This window comes from Hyla sarda, chromosome 9, assembly GCF_029499605.1.
Source record: "Hyla sarda isolate aHylSar1 chromosome 9, aHylSar1.hap1, whole genome shotgun sequence".
Taxonomy (NCBI): domain Eukaryota; kingdom Metazoa; phylum Chordata; class Amphibia; order Anura; family Hylidae; genus Hyla; species Hyla sarda.
In genome coordinates, this window is record NC_079197.1 from 81937944 (window position 1) to 81960163 (window position 22220).

The 22220-nt window shown below is 41.4% G+C and overlaps 1 protein-coding gene across 1 annotated transcript in view; it reads left to right on the forward strand.

The window, feature by feature from the left end:
- The first annotated feature begins 5 nt into the window (after window positions 1-5).
- ZDHHC15 (zinc finger DHHC-type palmitoyltransferase 15) overlaps window positions 6-22220 on the forward strand; it is a 35684-nt gene continuing 13469 nt past the window's right edge. The window contains exons 1-8 of the mRNA XM_056538967.1: window positions 6-250; window positions 5351-5377; window positions 6678-6772; window positions 8091-8211; window positions 9181-9250; window positions 12818-12850; window positions 15759-15879; window positions 16304-16436. Of these exons, the coding sequence (XP_056394942.1) occupies window positions 115-250; window positions 5351-5377; window positions 6678-6772; window positions 8091-8211; window positions 9181-9250; window positions 12818-12850; window positions 15759-15879; window positions 16304-16436 (736 nt within the window). The 5' untranslated portion in view covers window positions 6-114. The remainder of the gene's footprint in view (window positions 251-5350; window positions 5378-6677; window positions 6773-8090; window positions 8212-9180; window positions 9251-12817; window positions 12851-15758; window positions 15880-16303; window positions 16437-22220) is intronic.

Sequence of the window (22220 nt, forward strand, 5' to 3'; positions counted from 1 at the left end):
CACCAGGTGGCGCTAAAATGCATTTTCCAAGAATGACGATTTCGCGTCCTCTCATATTAATCGAATGTCGATCTGGAAGACTGGTAGTGACGAGCGCCGATCGCGTAGAGCAGGATGCAGACTGGCTGCAGGATGGCCCTGTCCAGAGGGCTGCGGTGCTGCCAGCGGGTCTTTTCATGGGTGCCGGTCGTCATCATCTGGTCCGTGGTGCTGTGGTCCTACTACGCCTACGTGTGGGAGCTGTGTCTGGGTGAGTGATGTCCCTCCGCTCCCGGGGGAGGAAGTATCCGCTCTGCCGTGCTCCCGCCATAGAGAACGCCCTGGCCGGGCTGCTCCCCGATCTCTGGATATTGGACTTCTTGTTAGATCTCTGCTACCTGGTCATGTCTATAGCCAGTATATAAGGATGGAGGCTGCACACGGGGGGATGGGTGACATCCTGGATGTACAGTCAGGATACACTGGACATATTGCACCAAATTCACCTTTTTTTTGGAAACAAACTGTTTCCTGGAGGAATCGTCTTCAATGAGGGAACACGGCTCTCGGATGTCTGTAGTGTAGGGTTCCCTCATACAGGTGGAGACTGGTGCTAATGTACACATCAATGTACAGATGCAGGGACTCTTGTCTTTGACAGGTGTTCCTGCTCCAGCGATTTAAAAAAAAGATGCAGATGGAGTGGTCTGTAATTAAAGTAACATTAGTGGTAACTAGCCAGTGACTGAAAATCAAAGTAAAACCAGGCTGACAAGTCTAGAACTACAAGTGCCACAAACCTCAGAATGGCATATCGTACGAAAACCTCTGTAGTGTAAGGGTCCGATAACGCTAATCATATCTGTCGGCATCCTGGCGAAAATGGGATGCTGATGTATACTGTTCCTAGGAGCAGCGGACCCCATTCACTTCTGTGGCCGAACGCAGTCACCCCTAGTGACTCTGTTCGGGACGTAGCCGCTATTTTAAACGGGCTAATAATGGGCGCTGTCACACTATCGAAATAGCACAGACGGCCAGAAAGATGTCACTAGGAAATGGAGCACTTTCAAATCCAAATTTAGATCTTAATTCAAAATGAGTCTGACTGTCAGATTCACAGAAGTGGACCCAAATCGACTGCTGGGAGATTTGTTTTATTAGAGTTTAACCCTTTAAAGACTCAAGGTTTTTCCAGTTTTCGCACTTTCATTTTTTCCTCCTCACCTTATAAAAATCCTAATGCTTTCAGTTTTCCACCTACAGATCTATATGTTTTATGCGCTACCAATTTTACTTTGTAATGACATCAGTCATTTCACCACAAACTCTATGGCGAAACAAAAAAACATTATTTGTGGGACAAAATTGAAAAAAAAATACACTTTTGTCATTTTTAGCAGCTTCCGTTTCTATGCAGAGCACTTTTCGGTAAAAATGACTCCTTATATTTATTCTGTTGGTCTATATTGTTTCAAGGATACATAATTTATATAGGTTTTATTTTATTTTACTACTTAAAAAAATTATAACTACATGCACCAAAATTTGTATGTTAAAAATTGTCATCCTCTGACCCCTATAACTTTTTGATTTTTCCACATACGGGGCTATATGACAATTAATTTTTAGTGCAGTGGTCTGTAGTTTTTATCGGTACCATTTTTTGATCGTTTTTTATAAAAAAAAAATTTAGGGTATACAAAATCACCCAAAATACTGCAGTTAGGACTTTGGAATTTTTTACGTATACATTATTGACCGTGGGGTGTAATTAATATAATTTAATGGTTCGGACATTTACACTCGCAGCGATACCACATGTTTGTTTCTTCTTGTTTACATTTTTTATTTTATGGGAAAATTTACATTTATTAACTTTTTTTTTTTTTTTTTTACACAATTTTTTTAGTCCTTACATGCAATCTTCTGATTGCATACACTGCTCAATGCTATTCTGTAGCATAGCATTGATCAGTGTTATCTGAGCTCGATTGCTCCAGGCTTCTAAGGCTGCCTGGAGCATCGCAGAAGAGATCGAACAGCGAGGAGGCAGGTAAGGGCCCTCCTGCTGTCCACTCAGCTGATTGGGAAACCGCGGTTTCACCGCGTTGATCCCGATCAGCCCGACTGAGCTGCCGGCAATGGTTTTTTTTGTTAGTTTTTTCCCCATTTTAGACTCGGCGATCAAAGTTGATGAAGGTTAATGCTGGCATTAGACACTGGTCCCAGCAGTTCATAGCCGCTGGGACCACCCAGCTATGACGTGGGGTCAGCCTGTGAACCTGCATCATAGCAGGGGAGCGGGCAAAGGGCTTAACAGGTTAAAGGGGTACTCTGGTGGAAAACACTTTTTTAAATTCAACTGGTGCCAGAAAGTAGTACAGATTTATATATTACTTCTATTTAAAAATCTTAATCCTTCCAGTACTTATCAGCTGCTGTATGCTCCACAGGAAGTTCTTTTATTTTCTGTCTGACCACAGTGCTCTCTGCTGACACCTCTGTCTGTCTCAGGAACTGTCAAGAAAGAACCTCCTGTGGAGCATACAGCAGCTGACAGGTACTGGAAGGATTAAGATTATTAAATAGAAGTAATTTACAAATCTGTTTACTTTCTGGTACCAGTTGATTAAAAAAAAAATATATATATATATTCTACTGGAGTACCCCCTTTAAGAACTGAAGCTCCCATTTGTGGTGTGTTTCCCTTCGGAAAAAGCCAATGCATCCTGTTTGGTTTCCATGTAGTGTAGCAATGTGTTTTTTACTTACTAGGATGATTTCTGTTAGAAAAACTAAATGCAACCACAAGAGAAGCAAAACCTATAAAAATAAATCACCTGATCAGTGGTGGCACAGGTGACATGTTCGCTTACACACTTTACATACAGTCATGGCCGAAAATGTTGGCACCCCTGAAATTTTTCAAGAAAATGTAATTATTTCTCACAGAAAAGGATTTTAGTAACACATGTTTTGCTATAAACATGTTTATTCCCTTTGTGTGTATTGGAACTAAACTAAAAAAGGAGGAAAAAAAGCAAATTGGACATAATGTCACACCAAACTCCAAAAATGGGCTGGACAAAATTATTGGCTCCCTTAACTTAATATTTGGTTGCTCACCCTTTGGAAAAAATAACTGAAATCAGTCGCTTCCTATAACCATCAATAAGCTTCTTACACCTCTCAGCCGGAATGTTAGACCACTCTTCCTTTGCAAACTGCTCCAGGTCTCTCTTATTGGAAAGCGCCTTTTCCCAACAGCAATTTTAAGATCTCTCCACAGGTGTTCAATGGGATTTAGATCTGGACTCATTGTTGGCCATTTCAGAACTCTCCAGCGCTTTGTTGTCATCCATTTCTGGGGGCTTTTTGACATATGTAAGAGAAGAATGTAGCGGCGGCACTCACTGAAGTATTCAGGGTTTCTTTATTTGAGGAAACGAAAGTGACAGCTGGAGCGATCCACAAATCAGAGCAACACTGTGTTTCACTCCGGCTGTCACTTTAGTTTCCTCAAATAAAGAAACCCTGCATACTTCAGTGAGTGCCGATGCTACATTCTTCTCTTATATAGATTGCATCCAGTCTCTTAGCGAGCACCACTGTACGGGGCATTTGGAGGATAGCATCTTAGTGTGAAGTGTTCAGAGTTGTGGATTCCCAGATTTGTGCCAGGAATTGTGTGGTGCTCATCATTTCCTTGATTTCCTCCATATATCACTTTTTGACGTATGTTTGGGGTAATTGTCCTGCTGGAAGACCCAAGATCTCGGACACAAACCCAGCTTTCTGACACTGGGCTGTACAGTGCGACCCAAAATCTGTTGGTAATCCTCAGATTTCATGATGCCTTGCACACATTCAAGGCATCCAGTGCCAGAGGCAGCAAAACAACCCCAAAACATAATTGAACCTCCACCATATTTTACTGTAGGTACTGTGTTCTTTTCTTTGTAGGCCTCATTCTGTTTTAGGTAAACAGTAGAATGATGTGCTTTATCAAAAAGCTCTATCTTGGTCTCATCTGTCCACAAAATGTTTTCCCAGAACGATTTTGGCTTATTCAAGTTCATTTTGGCAAAATGTAGTCTTGCTTTTTTATGTCTCTGTGTCAGTAGTGGGGTCCTCCTGGGTCTCCTGCCATAGCGCTTCATTTCATTTAAATGTCGATGGATAGTACGCGCTGACACTGATGCTCCCTGAGCCTGCAGGACAGCTTGAATATCTTTGGAACTTGTTTGGGGCTGCTTATCAACCATCCAGACTATCCCGCGTTCACACCTTCCATCAATTTTTCTCTTCCATCCACGCCCAGGGAGATTAGCTACAGGGCCATGGGTTGCAAACTTCTTGATAATGTTGCGCACTGTCGACAACACAAATCTAGATCTCTGGAGATGGACTTGTATCCTTGAGATTGTAGATATTTTCCCACAATTTTGGTTCTGAAGTTCTCAGACAGTTTTCTCCTCTTTCTGTTGTCCATGCTTAGTGTGGCACACACAGACACACAATGCAAAGAACAAGTGAACTTCTCTCCTTTTTATCTGCTTTTCAGGTGCGACTTTTATATTGCCCACACCTGTAACTTGCCCCAGGTGAGATTAAAGGAGCATCACATGCTTGAAACAATCTTATTTTTCCACAATTTTGAAAGGGTGCCAATAATTTTGTCCAGCCCATTTTTGGAGTTTGGTGTGACATTATGTCCAATTTGCTTTTTTTCCTCCTTTTTTTTGGTTTAGTTCCAACACACACAAAGGTAATAAACATGTGTATAGCAAAACATGTGTTACTGCAATCTGTGAGAAGTACTTCATTTTCTAGAAAAATTTTAGTGCCAACATTTACGGCCCTGACTGTATGTACCAGCTTTAGTGGCTCCCTGATGTAGCATATAATGACGGGACCCCTAAATGTTGGGGGGGGGGGGGTTTAAAATAGATTCCCAGGCTATCTGTTATTAAAAAATAACAAAGCACAGATATACACGCTTTCCACAATCCCCTGCTTCAAATAGTAATGCCACTCCTGGTCTCCGTTGCTCTCCTCTTCTTTGTGCTGGGGCCCAATATGTCAATTGCCGATCACTGACCACAGCGGTGTCCTGCCTTAGCCAGTGGTTGTCTGAAAGGCAATTGAGGTATTAGGGCCCACAGCACCTGGAAGAAGAAACTGCAGACCTGGAACAGCATTACCGGAGGGAACGGAGGAGTGCAGGAGGTATGTACAGATTTATTGATTTTTATAACAGATAATACCCCCCCCCCCCCCAATTAACGTACGATGTTGATTTATTTATTGTTGTTTTTCATCTCTGATGTATTCATATATTGTTTTTGTGTCTTTTTATTTTTTATAGTGACTGTACAAAATACTTTGGAAAAAGGTAAGAGAACCTGTAATACCTGTTCTTGGCTCATGAGGGCATAGTCCAGTGCTGTATTATATTACGGCAGTGTTTCCCAACCAGTGTGCCTCCAGCTGTTGCAAAACTGCAACTCCCAGCCTGCCCTGACAGCCTTTGGCTGTTCGGGCATGCTGGAAGTTGTAGGTTTGCAACAGCTGGAGGTGCACTGGTTGGGAAACACTGTATTATGGTATGATGTGATGTGACCATCAGGGCAGAATGTGAACCCCCTGCCCACATGCTGAATTTGTCGCAATTATGAGACCAGCTTTTTGCACATCAGCTTTATCATTTAAGTGCATCTATTTTGTGTACACGGCACATGTAAAGAGTTACATCTGTGTATGTATATAATATATATATATATATATATATATATATATGTGTATATGTAAAACTCAATGGGGGAGATTTATCAACAACAGTGCAAAGGAAAAGTTGCCCATAGCAACCAATCAGATTGCTTCTTTCATTTTGCAGAGGCCTTGTTAAGAATGAAAGAAGCGATCTGATTGGTTGCTATGGGCAACTTGGCAACCTTTCCTTTGCACTGGTTTTGATAAATCTCCCCCCTAGTGACTTTTATACCTCTGGTGGATTTGGGACTTTCTTGTCACTTGCTTTATTACAAAAATGAATAGTGACCTGTGCCTAAATAATACTGAGATCTGAACCGTTCCTAAACTGAGCAGCTTGTTTTCATAGTTGAGGAAATAAAGCAAAAGAGAGAAAAAGGATCACTGTATAGAAGTGCACACCCAGCAAAAGCATAATCAAATATATTTTTATTGTACAAAAACCACACATGACATCACTGTATGATATAGACAAGGACATCTAAAAAGACCCATAGGGGAACAAAGCACAACACGGGGAGGGGCTGTGAACCCCTAACCCCATGTCCTGTCCTGCAACTGAAGGTAAATAACAACAATGCTGCTTCTCAGGGTGCACAGTGCTCATGTAGATATAAAACAACAATGACCAAGAGCATAAGAATAATAATACAAGAATACATATAAATATGAATATAAATAATGAGGTAGCAAACCACGGATGGAGAAGCAGCTAAGTATGGCAATGCAGGACGGGACAGCCGAACCCCACGTGTTCCGTCACTCCAAGGTGACTTCCTCAGGGATGATGATGGATACAATAGAACATGTAAGAGTAAATTGGGTTAACTCGATAGAAAGAAATCATGAATCATCTAAGATGTAATAGTTCAAAGTAAAATCTGCTGTAATATGGTGATGTTCTGTGTTCTTCTATTTGGCAGCGGCCTACCTGCTCGTCTTTCATGTAGTTTTCCTGCTTTTTGCTTGGACGTATTCTAAAGCAATTTTCACCCTTCCAAAGCAGCCAACAAAAAAGGTAAGGCTCTCCCTGTATGATCTGCTGCTTTTATCTGGTTAATCCCAATTCACTTGTTAGAAATGTAGAGTTATCTTATTCATGCTAAGTGCTTAAAGTCTTAGTATCATATGGAAAAAAAGAGTGCTGAGACCCCCAACCAATACTAGAACAGCTTGGGAGAAGCACTCAGCTAAGCTCTTCTCTCTTGGTTTTCCAAAGAATCCATCTCCTGCACAGAGTAGACAACAAGGAGAGAAGCTCTTGGCTTTTCCCCACTCTTTCTAGCCATCAGTAGGGTGTAAGACCTGGTTGACCAAAACTTCAAACTTGTCAAAAGTTTTTTTTAAATGATAGTAACCCTTTAAAACCTTCTCCTTACTAGTCTAAGCAGTTGGGATAGTAAGAAACAAGGAAAGGGAAATGCTCCCAGTGGCTGCATTTAGCAGAATACAGGAGGCCTTTATATAAAAGGGGGGAGCCCTGTGATATTCTGTTAGCTCCCTTGGTTGACCTTCTACTTAACACTACCCCTATCCCCTCTCTTTTATCAGCTGCACTTTTGTTCTGTTGACCCCTTCCCCCTCCGTGAGCGAATACAAAGCATTTTAAGCAAGTCATTTGGCTTATAGTATATATTTGGCAATTTCTGTACATATTTCTTATAAGGGTCACCAAGTAATGTATTCTGTGCTTTGGTAGTGGTGCAACAGGGAGTTACAACAACAAAAGAACTTTAAGATGATGTTGATCATGAGCCACATAGTGTGTTACATCTGCAGCCATTTATCTGAATGGGCACCATGTTATACTACATTGTGGATACCGTGGTGTAATATAATGTGGCAACTTCCTCCTGCAAGATCAGCTGGTTGCTGCATTAAATTCTATTTTTAAAAGAAAATCCCGTTCTACATCGTAACATTCTTTACCAATGTGTGTGACTGGGGTTTTTAGAAATGCCATCCATTTATGTGTAAAATTGACTGCATTGCTTCTGTGCATTAAATAATACAAGCTAGGCTGCATGTATGACCCTGCCCTAATGTAATGATAAGAATGTAGGAAGTGAATGTATAACATAATTGTTGTAATAAAACGCAGCTGAACAAGCAAACACTATGTAACGCTAATGTGTCCATCAGAATCCAATAACAAGATTATTATAGGCAGCTATTATTGTTGCTCATAAACAAACTCCATTACCTTAGTGCCCTGTGTGTCATTGACATTGTATCTGTATATGTGAATAGGATTTTAAAAGTCACAGATACCAAAACTGTATGGTGTGAATAGGCCCAGAGCGTTTTACCTACTGTGTATATAACCTTGTTTTAAGTTTCTCCTGCCCTATGCGGAGAAGGAGCGTTATGACATTGAGGAACGTCCGGAGGTTCAGCGACAGATCCTAGCTGAGTTTGCAAAGAAGTTGCCGGTTTATACCCGTACAGGAAGTGGAGGTTAGTATACAATCCATGGTGTAGACCGGCCTTATGAATTATGGTTACTTTTTATTCCCTGCCTGTAAATTGAAGATGCCTTTTTTTCCAGAACACTCTACTTTTATGATGATTTTATTGATTTGAAAACCTTTTAGCTCAGATCTGAAAATCTTTAAAAGTTATTCACCGTCATTGTTGTGAGATAAAAAATAACGAATAGTTACGAGGCATCTAAACTGCGGACCAGAGTTGATAAATAGCCCAATCCTTTCAATATTAGCTGTTTGATAACACACATGTTTAGCTTTCATGTTGACATTCGCCTCTTACATGACATGTTTTAAAAAATATATGTATAAAAGTGTAATTATGGCCTCCACTTGGGTGGTTTCAGGTGGTTTTCACTGGATGGAATAGTGCAGACCTCTGTGCTATTCTATAAGCCAGAACACTGTATTTGAAAACAAAAAAAACTAAAAAAAACATGGGAATCTATGCATGATGCATACCACAAAGTGGGCCCTTGACGTTTTCCCCCTCCAGACGTCACAAAAAATGTAATGCAAAAAGAGTCTTTCTGAGAAAACGGTATTGAAGGCCAAAATCAAATCTTAAAAGGTTTGCCCATGATTAAATATGGCATCCCAGCAACCTCTTGCCTGTTCGCTGCAACCAGAGATGGTTGGATGGAAAGCCAAGAACAGCAGAGCCTATTTGTGTATCTTGCCATTAATGGGAGTTGTGTCAATGGAATAGCATCGGGAACTATGCAATTTGCGTCACTCTGGGAGTTAAAAATGTAGGAATCTGTTATGTCTCAAATATAGTGTCTGTAGAGCAACATGCTGGGAGTTGTAGTTTTGCAACAGCTGGAGATGCTCCATTTGGAGAACATTGTTACGTCATAGGATGACCTAATATAACCTCTGTAGGTAGAATGAGGAAGAGCCTAAATGTCCGACAATAACTTATCATCTTGTCTTTTAGCAATACGTTTTTGTGACCGATGCCAGGTGGTAAAGCCTGATCGGTGCCATCATTGCTCAGTCTGTGGAATGTAAGTAAAACATTTATTATGACCTATATTTTTTATTAGCTTCCCTTTTAGTTTGTTATTTATAGTACTTTTATATGAGACTATAGAAAGATTTAAAAGTGTGAGATGTCTTCCATAGACACACCTATGTATAAACCGATCTCAGGTCTATACTGCTACAGTTTTCTGATTTTTTATTTTTGCCTACTCCAATGTCAAAATTTTTCTTAATTATTCTATCCAATGCCATTGTATCAGTGGACTATTTTGCACTTTACAAGTCACCTATTTCTAAATTTCCAACAAGATTTTCCAGTGATTTATTTTTTTTTTGTTGTTGTCATATAGACTGTCTAGATATAACTCAAATGGTACCTGTCACCATCAATGACATTTAGTATATTCTAGATTAGCCTATTTAAATTACTTTTCTAATATACTTCTTAATAAAAATTTGTAACTTTGTGTTAAATCACCCCCTAAAAGTTTGGCCACCAGGGGTCTTCTTTCTGGTGTCCTCCCTGCAGTCCTGCAAGCAGATTGTCTCCTGCAGCAGCCTGGAAGAGACAAAAGTCTGAACTGCGGGTGAGACCTCAGCTCGTATAGAGCCAAAGGCTGTCCAGGCATGCTGGTAGTAGTACCCTGGTTGGGAAACACTGTTGTAGTGTAGTCATGATGCTTTCAATGCATAGTGCTAAATATTGTGCTAAACCTGGGGGGGGGGGGGGGGGGGCGTGCGGCCTCAGCCAGTTACAACTCATCGCTCTGAGCTGTGTGTTCAGAGTGGGCAGGGCTTCAGATGATGTCACATCTGCTGGGGAATGCCCCTTCTCAGTCTGTGATGCTCATTAAGACTGACCAGAATATACAGCACAATATCAAGGTAGAAAACTAATAAATAATGCCTTTATATATAATAAATACCACCACATGCCTTTATTTGTATCATGATGGGGGCAGTGAACTGGGAGGATTGAAAAAAATGTATCAAGATCATGGCAGGTACTCTTTAAAGGGTTATCCAACATAAGGTGACTTTAGTAGATGTGTCATACCGTAATGAACATGCTTAAAGGGGTACTCCACTGCCCCAGCGTCCGGAACATTTTGTTCCGAATGCTTGGAGCTGGCGGCGGAGGTCCACGCCCCTCATTACATCACACGATGCCTCCTCAATGCAAGTCTATGGGAGGCATCTGCCACGCCCCCTCCCATAGACTTGCATTGAGGGGGCGTGGGGTGACATCACGAGGAGCGTGGCCGTGACGTCACGACCCCTGCCGCCGCTCCAAGTGTTCGGAACAAACGCTGGGTGCTGCACAGACATCGCAGGGTATAAGATGTCTAGGGGCAGAGTACCCCTTTAATAAAAATATGTGCTTGTGTTGGTGGTAAATCGCCGTGTCCTGTGTCATGCTGCTGGTTTGTTTTTGGGAACTGGCTACTTCCGGTTTCCATGGCCTCCCTCAGACTACAATCTCCAGGATCCTTTGTTTCAAGATGGGAGTTGACTCATTTCCCACACATTGGATGCCCCACCCATTGCAGCACAGCCACCTACCTTGCCCAAATCTTTCTGACGCACAAGCTGTGGATCTGCAGGATAACTAATGCACGCACATGTGCTCCAGTAACATTATTGGGGGATGGCTTCACACACAACAGACGAAGCAGCCAAGCCCCCTTTCAGAGTTGTGAGGTGTTGTCTCAGGCCGCACAGAAAGCTGGGAAAGACAACACTCTTTTGTTAGGCTACAAATAAATTAACTTCCGGGAAAAAGAAAAACAAAGAAATTCGAAAGCAGCCACCAAACACGATATTAGTAACTAGACTTACTTTGCTGCCCCTGTCTGTCTCACATTCAAAGAATCAGAAATCGTGGAATACCCCTTTAAAATGTCTTCCACAGGACCATCATAACAGTGACTGTGAAAGAGGGACCTGCAACAGGAAAAGAGCAAGAAATTTACTAAACTGGTGTCACACTGTACAGTCCTTGACAAAAGTTTTAACACTGATACCATTTTTTTTACACAGTTTGCTGCTTCAGTGAGTTTATGCACAGACTTAGATTGGGATTTATTATCGTGAAACCCACACTTTTTATCTTGGGTTGTGAAACCTTAGTGCATGGCCATAAAATCAGAATAAACCCACAGACCCAACAATTTGCATTAGGGTTTGAGAAAATGGAGCATGTCCTCTGTTAGATTTACAAAATCATCAGCCAACGGACAACTCAATGTACAAAATGTTAAATCTTTATTGATATCAAAGAAAAAAAGATATTAAAATACAATATTTAAAAAAAGAGACAAGCAGCAACTGATAATGGAAGTTTCTGATTGACTCAAAAGAACAAAACCATAATGTACAAATGGCATGTAAAATAAGCTATACCGCTAAGGGTGTAAGCCTCAGACTAGTAGATAGGTTGCAGGTTACAGAAGCAAGTAATATGACTATAAAATGCTATTGTCAAACTTTTATAGAACACAAAACATGAGTACACCAAAATTACCCACCTGTATGCACAGAGAGCCACAGGAGCGACTGCACCTACATCTGTTACGGAACAGCATCCTTCTTCCAGAAAAGGGTTAGAAGAGGACAATTATTATTCTACGAATTTTAGATCAAAATAAAACCAACATGAGTTGGGTCGTCTTGTAATAATATGGACCTAAATAATAAAGATGATGTGTAATTGTTCCCGAAAAGTGCACTGCCTAGAAACTGAAGGCCCCAAAATTTATAAACTGGCTTTTTTTTTTTTTTTGCCTCTAACTTCTACTAACGCCCCTCCTGCCCTTATAAAAAAATTTCCAGCTTTAAAGAGCTCTCTATCATACCTTTCTCCTTGCTCACATTGTATGAGCTACCGGCAGAAGAAAGTGGGCGTTCCCCAGCAGGTGCAAAGTCACTGAAGCCTGTGAGAGCTGTGCCTTGCCATGCCCGCACGCACTTCCTGAGTTTGGTCTCCTGCCAGGCCGGGAGGAGACCAAACTTACTACCGTACTTGCAGGAGGGAACAGAACAGAGCCACCTAGTGGCCGTTTTTTCAATTACAATAAAAACATATAAAGTTTGAGAATTTTAACAGCAAGTAAATAGCAAAGTGTCCTATAATTGCATAAGGAACAATATATTAAAAGTTTAGTTTGACGACAGGCACTCTTTAAGGTTTTTACATATTGAGGAACAAAACATTAGAAATGCAAACCCCACACTTAATAAATTCCCTTTCAATATTTACAGTGTTAATCCTTCTTTTTCAAGAGTTCTGCAGTTTGTCCCGACATGCTGGACATCGGCTTCTGAGCAAAATCCTGACTAATGTTAACCTATTGTTGTCTAATGGATTGGAGTTTATCACAATTTCTCTGTTTTTGTTTGCCCCTACACTTGTGAGGATTAACCACAAGTTCTCAATGGGATTGAGATCAGGGGAGTTTCCTGGCCATGGACCCAGAGCTTCAATGTTTTGTGTACTTTTGCCTTGTGACACAGTCATGTGTTTCATTGTACCTACAGCTTTTTGTTTTTGGCAGTAAGTTTGACTTTTTTGTCTTTTAACCTTATCACAGGTGTGTCTTGAAAATGGATCATCATTGCCCCTGGTATGTGTCATTCATTCCTTTTAATATCTACATTATTATTATTACAACCTACACACCTCCGGGTTTCCGGGACTGGGGATGTGATGTCACGCCACGCCCCCTCCATTCATGTCTATGGGAGGGGGCGTGACGGCAGCCACGCCCCCTCCCATAGACATGAATGGAGGGGGCGTGGCGAGACGTCGCCAGTCTGGAAACCCGGAGGTTTCCGAAACTGGAGTTTCAGCACCCGCATAGAATGAAGGTGCTGCAGGTTGGTCGCGGGGGGTCTCAGCAGCGGGCCCCCCGCGATCAGACATTTTATCCCCTATCCTTTGGATAGGGGATAAAATGTTTTTGCCCGGAATACCCCTTTAAGTTTTGTTATGGAAACTTGCTATCTATAGTGCTTGGAAACCTGATATACTTGGCTGTAAAACAGACTTGCTGTAAAACCTACTAAGGAATGAGCATTCCGGAGCAGGTTATTAGGATATTTTAGGCACAGGTATATTTATATGTGCTAGTAAGCTTGTGCAGTGACAAAAATGACAATAATTTGGTTAAATGCATGTGGTTTTTGACCCCGCAGTGTACCGTCAGCTCTGGGGAATTTATCCAATGTCTATTAAAGATAATTGTAATCATCAATGGCATATTCTTGTTTATAAGCCAATGAATCAAAGCTGTTTTATTTGTTTAATTCTCTAAGAGGCAGTCCACAGTTTATGGGACCCAGTGTGGCAATAAAAAGTTGGGGCTACATGCTTACCATACAGTAAGAAGCAGCTTGCAATTATGCATCATGAAGTGACTTAAAGGATGACTGTCATGCTGCCCCATCTGTCACAACGTCCACTATCAAACACAGTCCCTGAATCAAATCAATAACTTACAGAGGTCTAAAGTGCAGATTTTTTTTTTCTCTTCACATTAAGGAAGAAAACACAATTGGACTTAATCATAAATAGTGGGCCCTGGCTGAATATGCCACTGCTAGGACCGCTCGGAAATGCGGAACCTGCACAGTCAGCAATGCATTTCCAAGCAGATTCCACTGAAAGAATTGACAGGTCTGAAATCAGGCTGAAATCAGGATTTCCGTGGCAGATTTTTCCACCGTGGAAATTCTGCAGTGAAAGCAATGGGAGTCTGTTGCAGCAGAATTTTCAAATGGAATTTTTCTGTGGGATTCCACTTGGAAATGCAGTTGTGTGAACATGGTCCAAGTCATATCCACAGTCATATTTACGATGCTGGGGCATTGCCATTTTGAATGCTGGGTGGGCTTAGAAGAACCAGCATTTGGCTCCCTTGGCCTCTTGTTCTAGGGCACTCCTTGACAGTCTTCTTTAAATTCACTCCTTGACAGTCTTCTCAAACAATTCAAAGTGAATTATATAAATATGATTTTGTCATACTGTGTTTGAATAGAAAGTCTATATTCTTTACCATTTGGCACCTACTTTATCATTTTGTTGCAATAACCGCTGAAAGTCTTTGGGGTATGTCTCTTCCAGCTTTGCATACCTGTCTGTGAACAGCAATTTTCAAGTCTTGCCATAGATTCTCAGTTGGCATCATTACTGGGCTTTAACTTGGCCATTTTAGGACATTGACATGCTTTGATCTTAAAGGGGTATTCCAGGAAAAACTTTTTTTTAATATATCAACTGGCTCCAGAAAGTTAAACAGATTTGTAAATTACTTCTATTAAAAAATCTTAATCCTTTCAGTACTTATGACCTTCTGAAGTTAAGGTTGTTCTTTTCTCTCTGTGCTCTCTGATGACACGTGTCTCGGGAAACGCCCAGTTTAGAAGCAAATCCCCATAGCAAACCTCTTCTAAACTGGGCGTTTCCCGAGACAGGTGTCATCAGAGAGGACTTAGCCAGAAAAGAACAACCTTAACTTCAGAAGCTCATAAGTACTGAAAGGATTAAGATGTTTTAATAGAAGTCATTTACAAATCTGTTTTACTTTCTGGAGCCAGTTGATATATAAAAAAAAGTTTTTTCCTGGAAATACCCTTTTAACCAGTTTATTTTCGCTCTAGCCGTATGTTTAGTGACCTTTAGAGAAAAACAATGAAGGAAGTTGCCCTGTGGAATGCCACAGTCCCTTTTTGCTTTACTAGACAGTGCTTTGCTCTTGTGCTGTTCCACCAGAGGTGTGCGGAGGGGAAGGTGGTCCTGTATTGGTAAGGGAATTGAGTCTCCCTCAAGTGCAGACTCCCCTTCATTCCGGGTCCTCTGTGTACTTGCCCTCATTCATTAAAGAGAAACTAACAGGCTGTTCACCCGCACTATACCCAATATACTGGGTTACAGTGCGGCTGAACGACTCTTAATAGAGGGATTACCTACATTAACAAGTGTAGTACTGGAAGAGTTATGTCCCTTTATTCTTCTACTCCTATTGTGCTGACGAGGAGCCGCTTGCCAAGCTCGCCTGCCTCCTCTATTTTGCCTGCCTGTCCTGTCCCAGTGATAAAGATGCAAATTGTGAGGAAGCTATTCTATGAGCGCAGTGCAGGCACCACTGCCTTCCAGGTGTAGCGAGGCAGAGAGCAAAGCGTTCACCCCCACACACAGGCTCTCACGTCCTAGTGATGTGAGCGTGAAGATATTAGCATATTTATCATGGGGGCGGGTCAGGCAGTTAATATAGAGGAGGCAAGAATCTCGACAAACCGGCTTCCAACCTCTATTGCGCACAGTAGCGCTATAGTAATAGAAGAATAAAGGGTTATAACTATTAAAGTACTAAACCTATTAATATAAGAAAATCCTCTTTTTAAAGTGATTTACCCGCACTTTAACCCAGTATATTGGGTTTAATGAAGAACAACAGCCTGTTAGTTTCTCTGGTTGAATTGAGGGTTATTTATGTCCGTCCTCTTGTAATACTTGTTACTTTTGTTTTTCAGGGTGAACAACTGCATTGGATTCTCAAACTACAAGTTCTTTCTCTTATTCCTGGCGTATTCCATGCTGTACTGTTCATACATTGCTTCTACTGTTTTCAAATACTTCCTCTTATACTGGACTGTGAGTATTACATATTTATGGATAGGAGATATTCCTATCATTTCTTAGGATAAAATCCCTCATGTCTTCTACAGGTTATAATCCTTGGAATCATTCTTAGATGAGTCATTTTTACAGGAAAACATAAACTATTTTTGTAATTTTCTCACTGGTTTTTACTTGGATTTTTGTTATAGAATATGGCATTAGTTAAATACTGTACTGTCGAGTCTTAAACTTCTCTTTTGTAGGTAAAAAAAACCCATTGAAACCTCCCCCTTGCGTTCTGTTTCAGTGTGATAGAATTGAATTTTAGTTTGGACATGGGGTGCTTGTTTGGCATAAATTCGTTTTTTAGGGCAATGTTCTACTGTATATATATGTACTTTATAGAAGCAAATAATTTCATGCATATGAAATTCTCTAAATTGTTTTGTCTCCACAGACAGAGCTAACAAATAACCGCGCAAAATTCCATGTGCTTTTCCTACTCTTTGTCTCATTAATGTTCTTCATCAGCCTCATGTTTCTTTTTGGATACCATTGCTGGCTTGTGGGACTAAACAGAACCACCCTTGGTAAGTTTCACCCATTATTCAGATGGGTCATTGGACATGCTGGGGGGGGCACTTCGCTAGGCTGCAGTTTTAAAATCCAGGTATTATCTTTTACTCTCTTAAAGGGGTAGTCCAGTGCTGAAAAATGTATACCCTATCCTGAGGATTGGGGATAAGTTACAGATCTTGGGAGGTCCGACTGCTGGGGGCCCCCCGCGATCTCCTGTACGGGGCCCCGACAGCCCGCGGGAAGGGGGCGTGTCGACCACCACACGAAGCGGCGGCTGACACGCCCCCTCACTACAAGCCTATGGCAGAACCGGAGCGATGCCTTCGGCAATCTCCGGCTCTGCCATATCGATGTATTGAGGGGCGTGTTGGCTGCCACTTTGTGCGGAGGTCGACATCCGCTATCTGGCCAGCAAGCCAGGGCCCCGCACAGAGAGATCGCGAGGGGCCCCAGCAGTCGACCCCCCCACGATCTGAAACTTATCCCCTATCCTTAGGAGAGGGGATAAGTTTTTCACCACTGAACTACCCCTTTAAATGTGTATTCCACAAGTAAAAGGGTTTATTCCCTATCCACAGGGGTGGCTATGACCATTTTAAAGAATACCTGTCATATGCTACCAAAAAAAGTTATATATGTTACTTAGTACCTAATTCTCATCATGTACACATCATAATGTATCTGTTGCTCACTTGGTTTGCCATTCTATGCATTGGAGGGAGGCATGTCCTCAACTGGCATTTGCTTTGCAGTTGGGTCTATTCATCCAATCACTGCAGGCTGCACTGTAACCCCCTCCTGTTTGTTTTCATGCTGCAGTCTGATAGTACAGGAGTGAGCACAGAGGAATGCTTGTCCCACCCTCACATACTGGACTTTGGCCATGCCTGTGCTTCAGCTTGGACAAAGAGGAAAGAAGGTTTCACCATTATCACAGACAGAGATTCTTTACTGTAAGAGCAGTGAGACGTTTGGATGTTTTTCTAGAGAGTAATAATATTACAGGTTATGGATACTAGATTTATGGGGATAGAACATTGATTCAGGGATTTATTCTGACTGTCGGGATCGGGAAGGAATTTTTCCTCTGTCATGGGGCAATTGGCATCAGCCTCATGGCGGGGGGGATGCCTTCCTCTGGATCAACACAGTAGGGTTTTAGGTTGAACTTGATGGACTCTTGCCTTTTTTTTTTGACCTTACAAACTGTTACTATGATGCTGCATTTGGAGAGGATTATGTTCTGGATGGTATGGGGACCCCTAGTGGTGGTTTTATTAACCATCATTTCTATAAAAAGGAGAACATTTTATAAAAGTTAAGGCTGAAAATGAAACCCTGTCTTGGTCAATAGTCACATGACATTGCTCATAATACCTCCATTTTATAAGCAAAATCATTTGCCCATTGGCCAATGTGATTTTCATCTGCATGCACTGTCTGCATAATCAATTATGACCTAAAGGCCTGTTCTAACACCAGCCTTCTCTAATTCCACGTTGGAAGTTCTGATACAGAATTTCATACCGGAAAAGGACTGTCAGATTTCTATTGAGATCAATGGGATACTGCTGCAAGCGGAATCCACATTGAATTTTCATATTTAGTAGTGTTAACAGACTCTCTTACTGTTTGCCCTTAAAGGTGTACTCCGTCCCTAGACGTGTTATCCACTATACCAGTGGTCTTCAACCTTCGGACCTCCAGATGTTGCAAAACTACAACTCCCAGCATGCCCGGACAGCCAACGGCTGTCCGGGCATGCTGGGTGTTGTAGTTTTGCAACATCTGGAGGTCCGAAGGTTGAATCCCACGGCCCTATCCAAAGGATAAGGGACAACATGTCTGATGGCAGGGGGGCCGGCTGCTGGGACTTCGCGCGATCTCCAGGCGGGCGCTGTGGTGTTCATGAACACAGAAGCTTGGGGCTTCCATGTTTGTGTCGTCAAGCCACGCCCTCTCCATTCAGGTCTGTGGGAAGAGGACATAAATGGAGGGGGGGCGTGGTGTGACGTCATAGGGGATAAAAAAAAAAAATACATAAAGAAAAAAAATAGACCAGCTCACCGCCCTGTAGAAGTAGCCACTGGAAGGGGTAGTTGGTGGAGGAGCACAGATGCAGGTCAAGCCGTGTAGCCAGTTGCAATAGAATCCAAGAAGGAAAAGGAAAATGAAATCCAGCTCCCCCGGAAAATGTAGAATAACTGTATAAAACAAAAAATGTATTTCATCCTTTAAAAATCAATGAGATGGTGAGAATTAAAAGCATAGATGAAACGCCGACGCGTTTTGAACCATATGGTTCTTAGTCATGGCACATCAAAAAGCCACATCTAAGCTCCTTATATACTGTGTAAGAAATGAGATTCACATGCCTCATAGGGGATAACATTGTCTAGGGCATGGAGTCCCCCTTTAAGGAGACTATTAAGCCACATGCTTCAATAAATTCCCCTTTTTGACTCTCATGTCACCAATCTACACAAATTAGCTAGGCAGAAATTTCCATTCATACAGATGTCTTTGTGAAGCTGGTATGATACAAATGTCACATCTTTGCCTTAAAACTGCAGCTCTAGGACTAGTATTCTAATGGCACGTTGCTGTGGCAACCGGCTCCCGGCCTCCTCCGACTCCCAGGTAATTAGGAGCTTTTATTGCCGGATTATTGCTTCATTAGGAGCAATGTTCTGCGGGGAGAGGCTGAGGTGTCTTCACTGAATGTTCCTGGGTTGTGGCCGACTAGTACTCATCCATTCCTGTGCTGCAGGATTGAGAACAGTATATTCTGTAATCCAATAGGTTACACCTTCTCAAGGACACTGATGAGACAGTAAGTGTAGAAAAATGAAGTGTGGCTTTATCAGGATTCTATTCCTTGCAACACCAAAACCTGTCCAGAGGAAAAATTGCTGAGTTGCCCATAGCAACCAATCAGATTGTTTTTCATTTTGCAGAAACCTTTTTAAAAATGAAAGAAATAGAGATGAGCAAACTTACAGTAAATTCGATTCGTCACGGACTTCTCGGCTCGGCAGTTGATGACTTATCCTGCATAAATTAGTTCAGCTTTCTGGTGCTCCAGTGGGCTGGAAAAGGTGGATATAGTCCTAGGAAAGAGTCTCCTAGGAATGTATCCACCTTTTCCAGCCCACCGGAGCGCCTGAAAGCTGAACTAATTTATGCAGGATAAGTCATCAACTGCCGAGCCGAGAAGTTTGTGATGAATCAAATTTACTGTAAGTTCGCTCATCTCTAGAAAGAAGCAATCTGATAGGTTGCTCTGGGCAACTCAACAACTTTTCCTCTAGACAGGTTTTGATAAATCTCCCCCCTTTATTCTTGAATGCTTACGTTCAATGCAGACCTTGCGTTTGTTCCATCAGTCCTATTAAGGCATAAAATTGCCACCAATGAAAAAAGTAGCTCCCACTCTGGTATAAACACAGAAAGTTTGAATGTAAACCATATAGTGCAAATGTATCTCCTGCAGCAGCTGCCTTCAGTGATTGAGGTGTTGGAAAACCATTTTGTCTCAGAAATTTTTACAGTTAAAAGGGTTATCTGACAAGTTATGAAAAATACACAAGCTGTTGATTCCACTTACCAGTGTGCCCATACACAGCAGTGACATGGTTGTTACACGCTCTCCACAGCACACATTCAGGGGTGTGCAAATTATAAAAAATAAATAAATACTTGTCCAAGGGACTAAAATGGAACACTATCTACTTGTCCTGGTAGACAAAATAATTACAACCAAAATAGTATGTAAATAAGGTCTTTATTAGTTTCTGCACTTTTGTTTTTCCTATAATAGCCATAACTCTTATTTTTCCATCTACAGACTCATATAAGGCTTGTTTTTTGTGGGTCCAGTTATACTTTGTAATGACACCTTTCATTTTTTCATGACTTATTCTCGTATACAAAAAAAAAAAAATATATAAAAAAAAAAAAAATATATATATATATATATATATATATATATATATATATATATATATATATTCACCTTGTGGTCAAGCTTGGGTATTATTTTAAGACTTTAGGTCAGCCTGATTACACTAATACCGAATATGATTATTTTTTTTTTACTTAAAATTTTTTTCTAAATTCCTGAGCCTTATAACATTTCTATTTTTACGTATACTGGGCTGTTTTGAGGGCTCATTTCTTGGGACATAATCTGCTGTATGTATCAGTACCATTTTGCTATTGATCAGACTTTTTTAACACTTTTTACTTCATTTTTTCTGGACTATGATGTTATAAACATATAAAATACAATTCTGTTTTTGTTTTTTTTTCATTAACGTTATTGACCGTACAGGATATAAAATGTTATTTTTTTAATAGTTCGGACAATTACGCACGCGCCAATACCAAATGTTTTTTAAATTATGTTTACATATTTTTTATATGGAAAAAAAGGGGGTGATATGAACTTAATATGAAAGGGGTTAAAGGGGTACTCCCCTGGAAAACATTTTTTTTTAAATCAACTGGTGCCAGAAAATTAAACAGATTTGTAAATTACTTCTTTTTAACAATCTTAATCCTTCAAGTACTTATCAGCTTCTATTTGCTCCAAAGGAAGTTCTTTTCTTTTTGAATTTCCTGTATGTCTGACCACAGTGCTCTCTGTTGACATCTCTGTTCATTTTAGGAACTGTCCAGAGTAGGAGCAAATCCCCATAGCAAACCTCTCCTGCTCCAGACAGTTCCTAAAATGGACAGAGGTGTCAGCAGAGAGCACTGTGGTCAGACTGAAAAGGAAATTCAAAAAGAAAATAACTTCCTGTGGAGCAAATAGAAGCTGATGAGTACTAGAAGGATTAAGATTCCTAGATGGAAGTAATTTACAAATCTGTTTAACTTTCTGACACCAGTTAATAAAAATAAAAAAATTCCAGGGGAGTACCCCTTTAATGGGTGTTTTTCGAAAAACTTTTATTTAAACTTTTTTTTTTATAAATACACTTTATTAGGAGGAATTATTAAATTCCTCATACAGGCCAATGCAGTTCTATTGAACTCCATTGATCTGTGCTCATTTAGTTGAGCCTGCTCAAGGCAGGCACGATCAAATGCAGATCCAAGGGGGCAGCCTTGGAGGCAGAGGTAAGCCCTCCGGCTACCTGGGGGGGGGGGGGGGGGGGGCGGGCGGGCGATCCACCCCACTAGATCACCAGGGATGGTTATAAGATCCCTTTTAGATGCTGATGTCGACTTTGACTGCGGCAATCTAAAGGGTTAATAGCTGGCCGTACCTGGCTATTGGGGGCGGACCCCGGCTAATTAAATCAGCCGGGGGCTGCTGAGTATGAAGCGGGCTTAAGTCAGGAGCTCGCTCCATACACCCTGAGTGCTGGTGTGAGGTACAGGCTTGCGTCCCATGCAAGTCTGCATCTGCTCCTGCACCTCACACCGGCATTATAAAAATAGTTCGGTCCGGTGATGTAAAGTTTTCTACGATTTGTAGAAAAACTGAAAGCGCATGCGCAGCACTCTGCTGACAGCGTAGGGCTAACGTAGGCAGTGTTAGGAGTGTAGTGCTAGCGTAGCCCTGCGCATGCACAGGTGTCCTTACTGCGTTGTGCCAGCGTAGGAAGCAGAAGTCCGTAGAAAACTGTGATCGCATTTACTACTCTGGGCGCATAGATAGCGTAGTGCAGCAGGCAGGGAGTGAGGGAGACAAGCGTAGGGTTAACGTAGTTTAACATCATTGTAGCGTAGCTAGCTTAGATTGTAGCGTGGTTAGCGTAGCTTAGGTATTAAAGTGAAAGGACGTA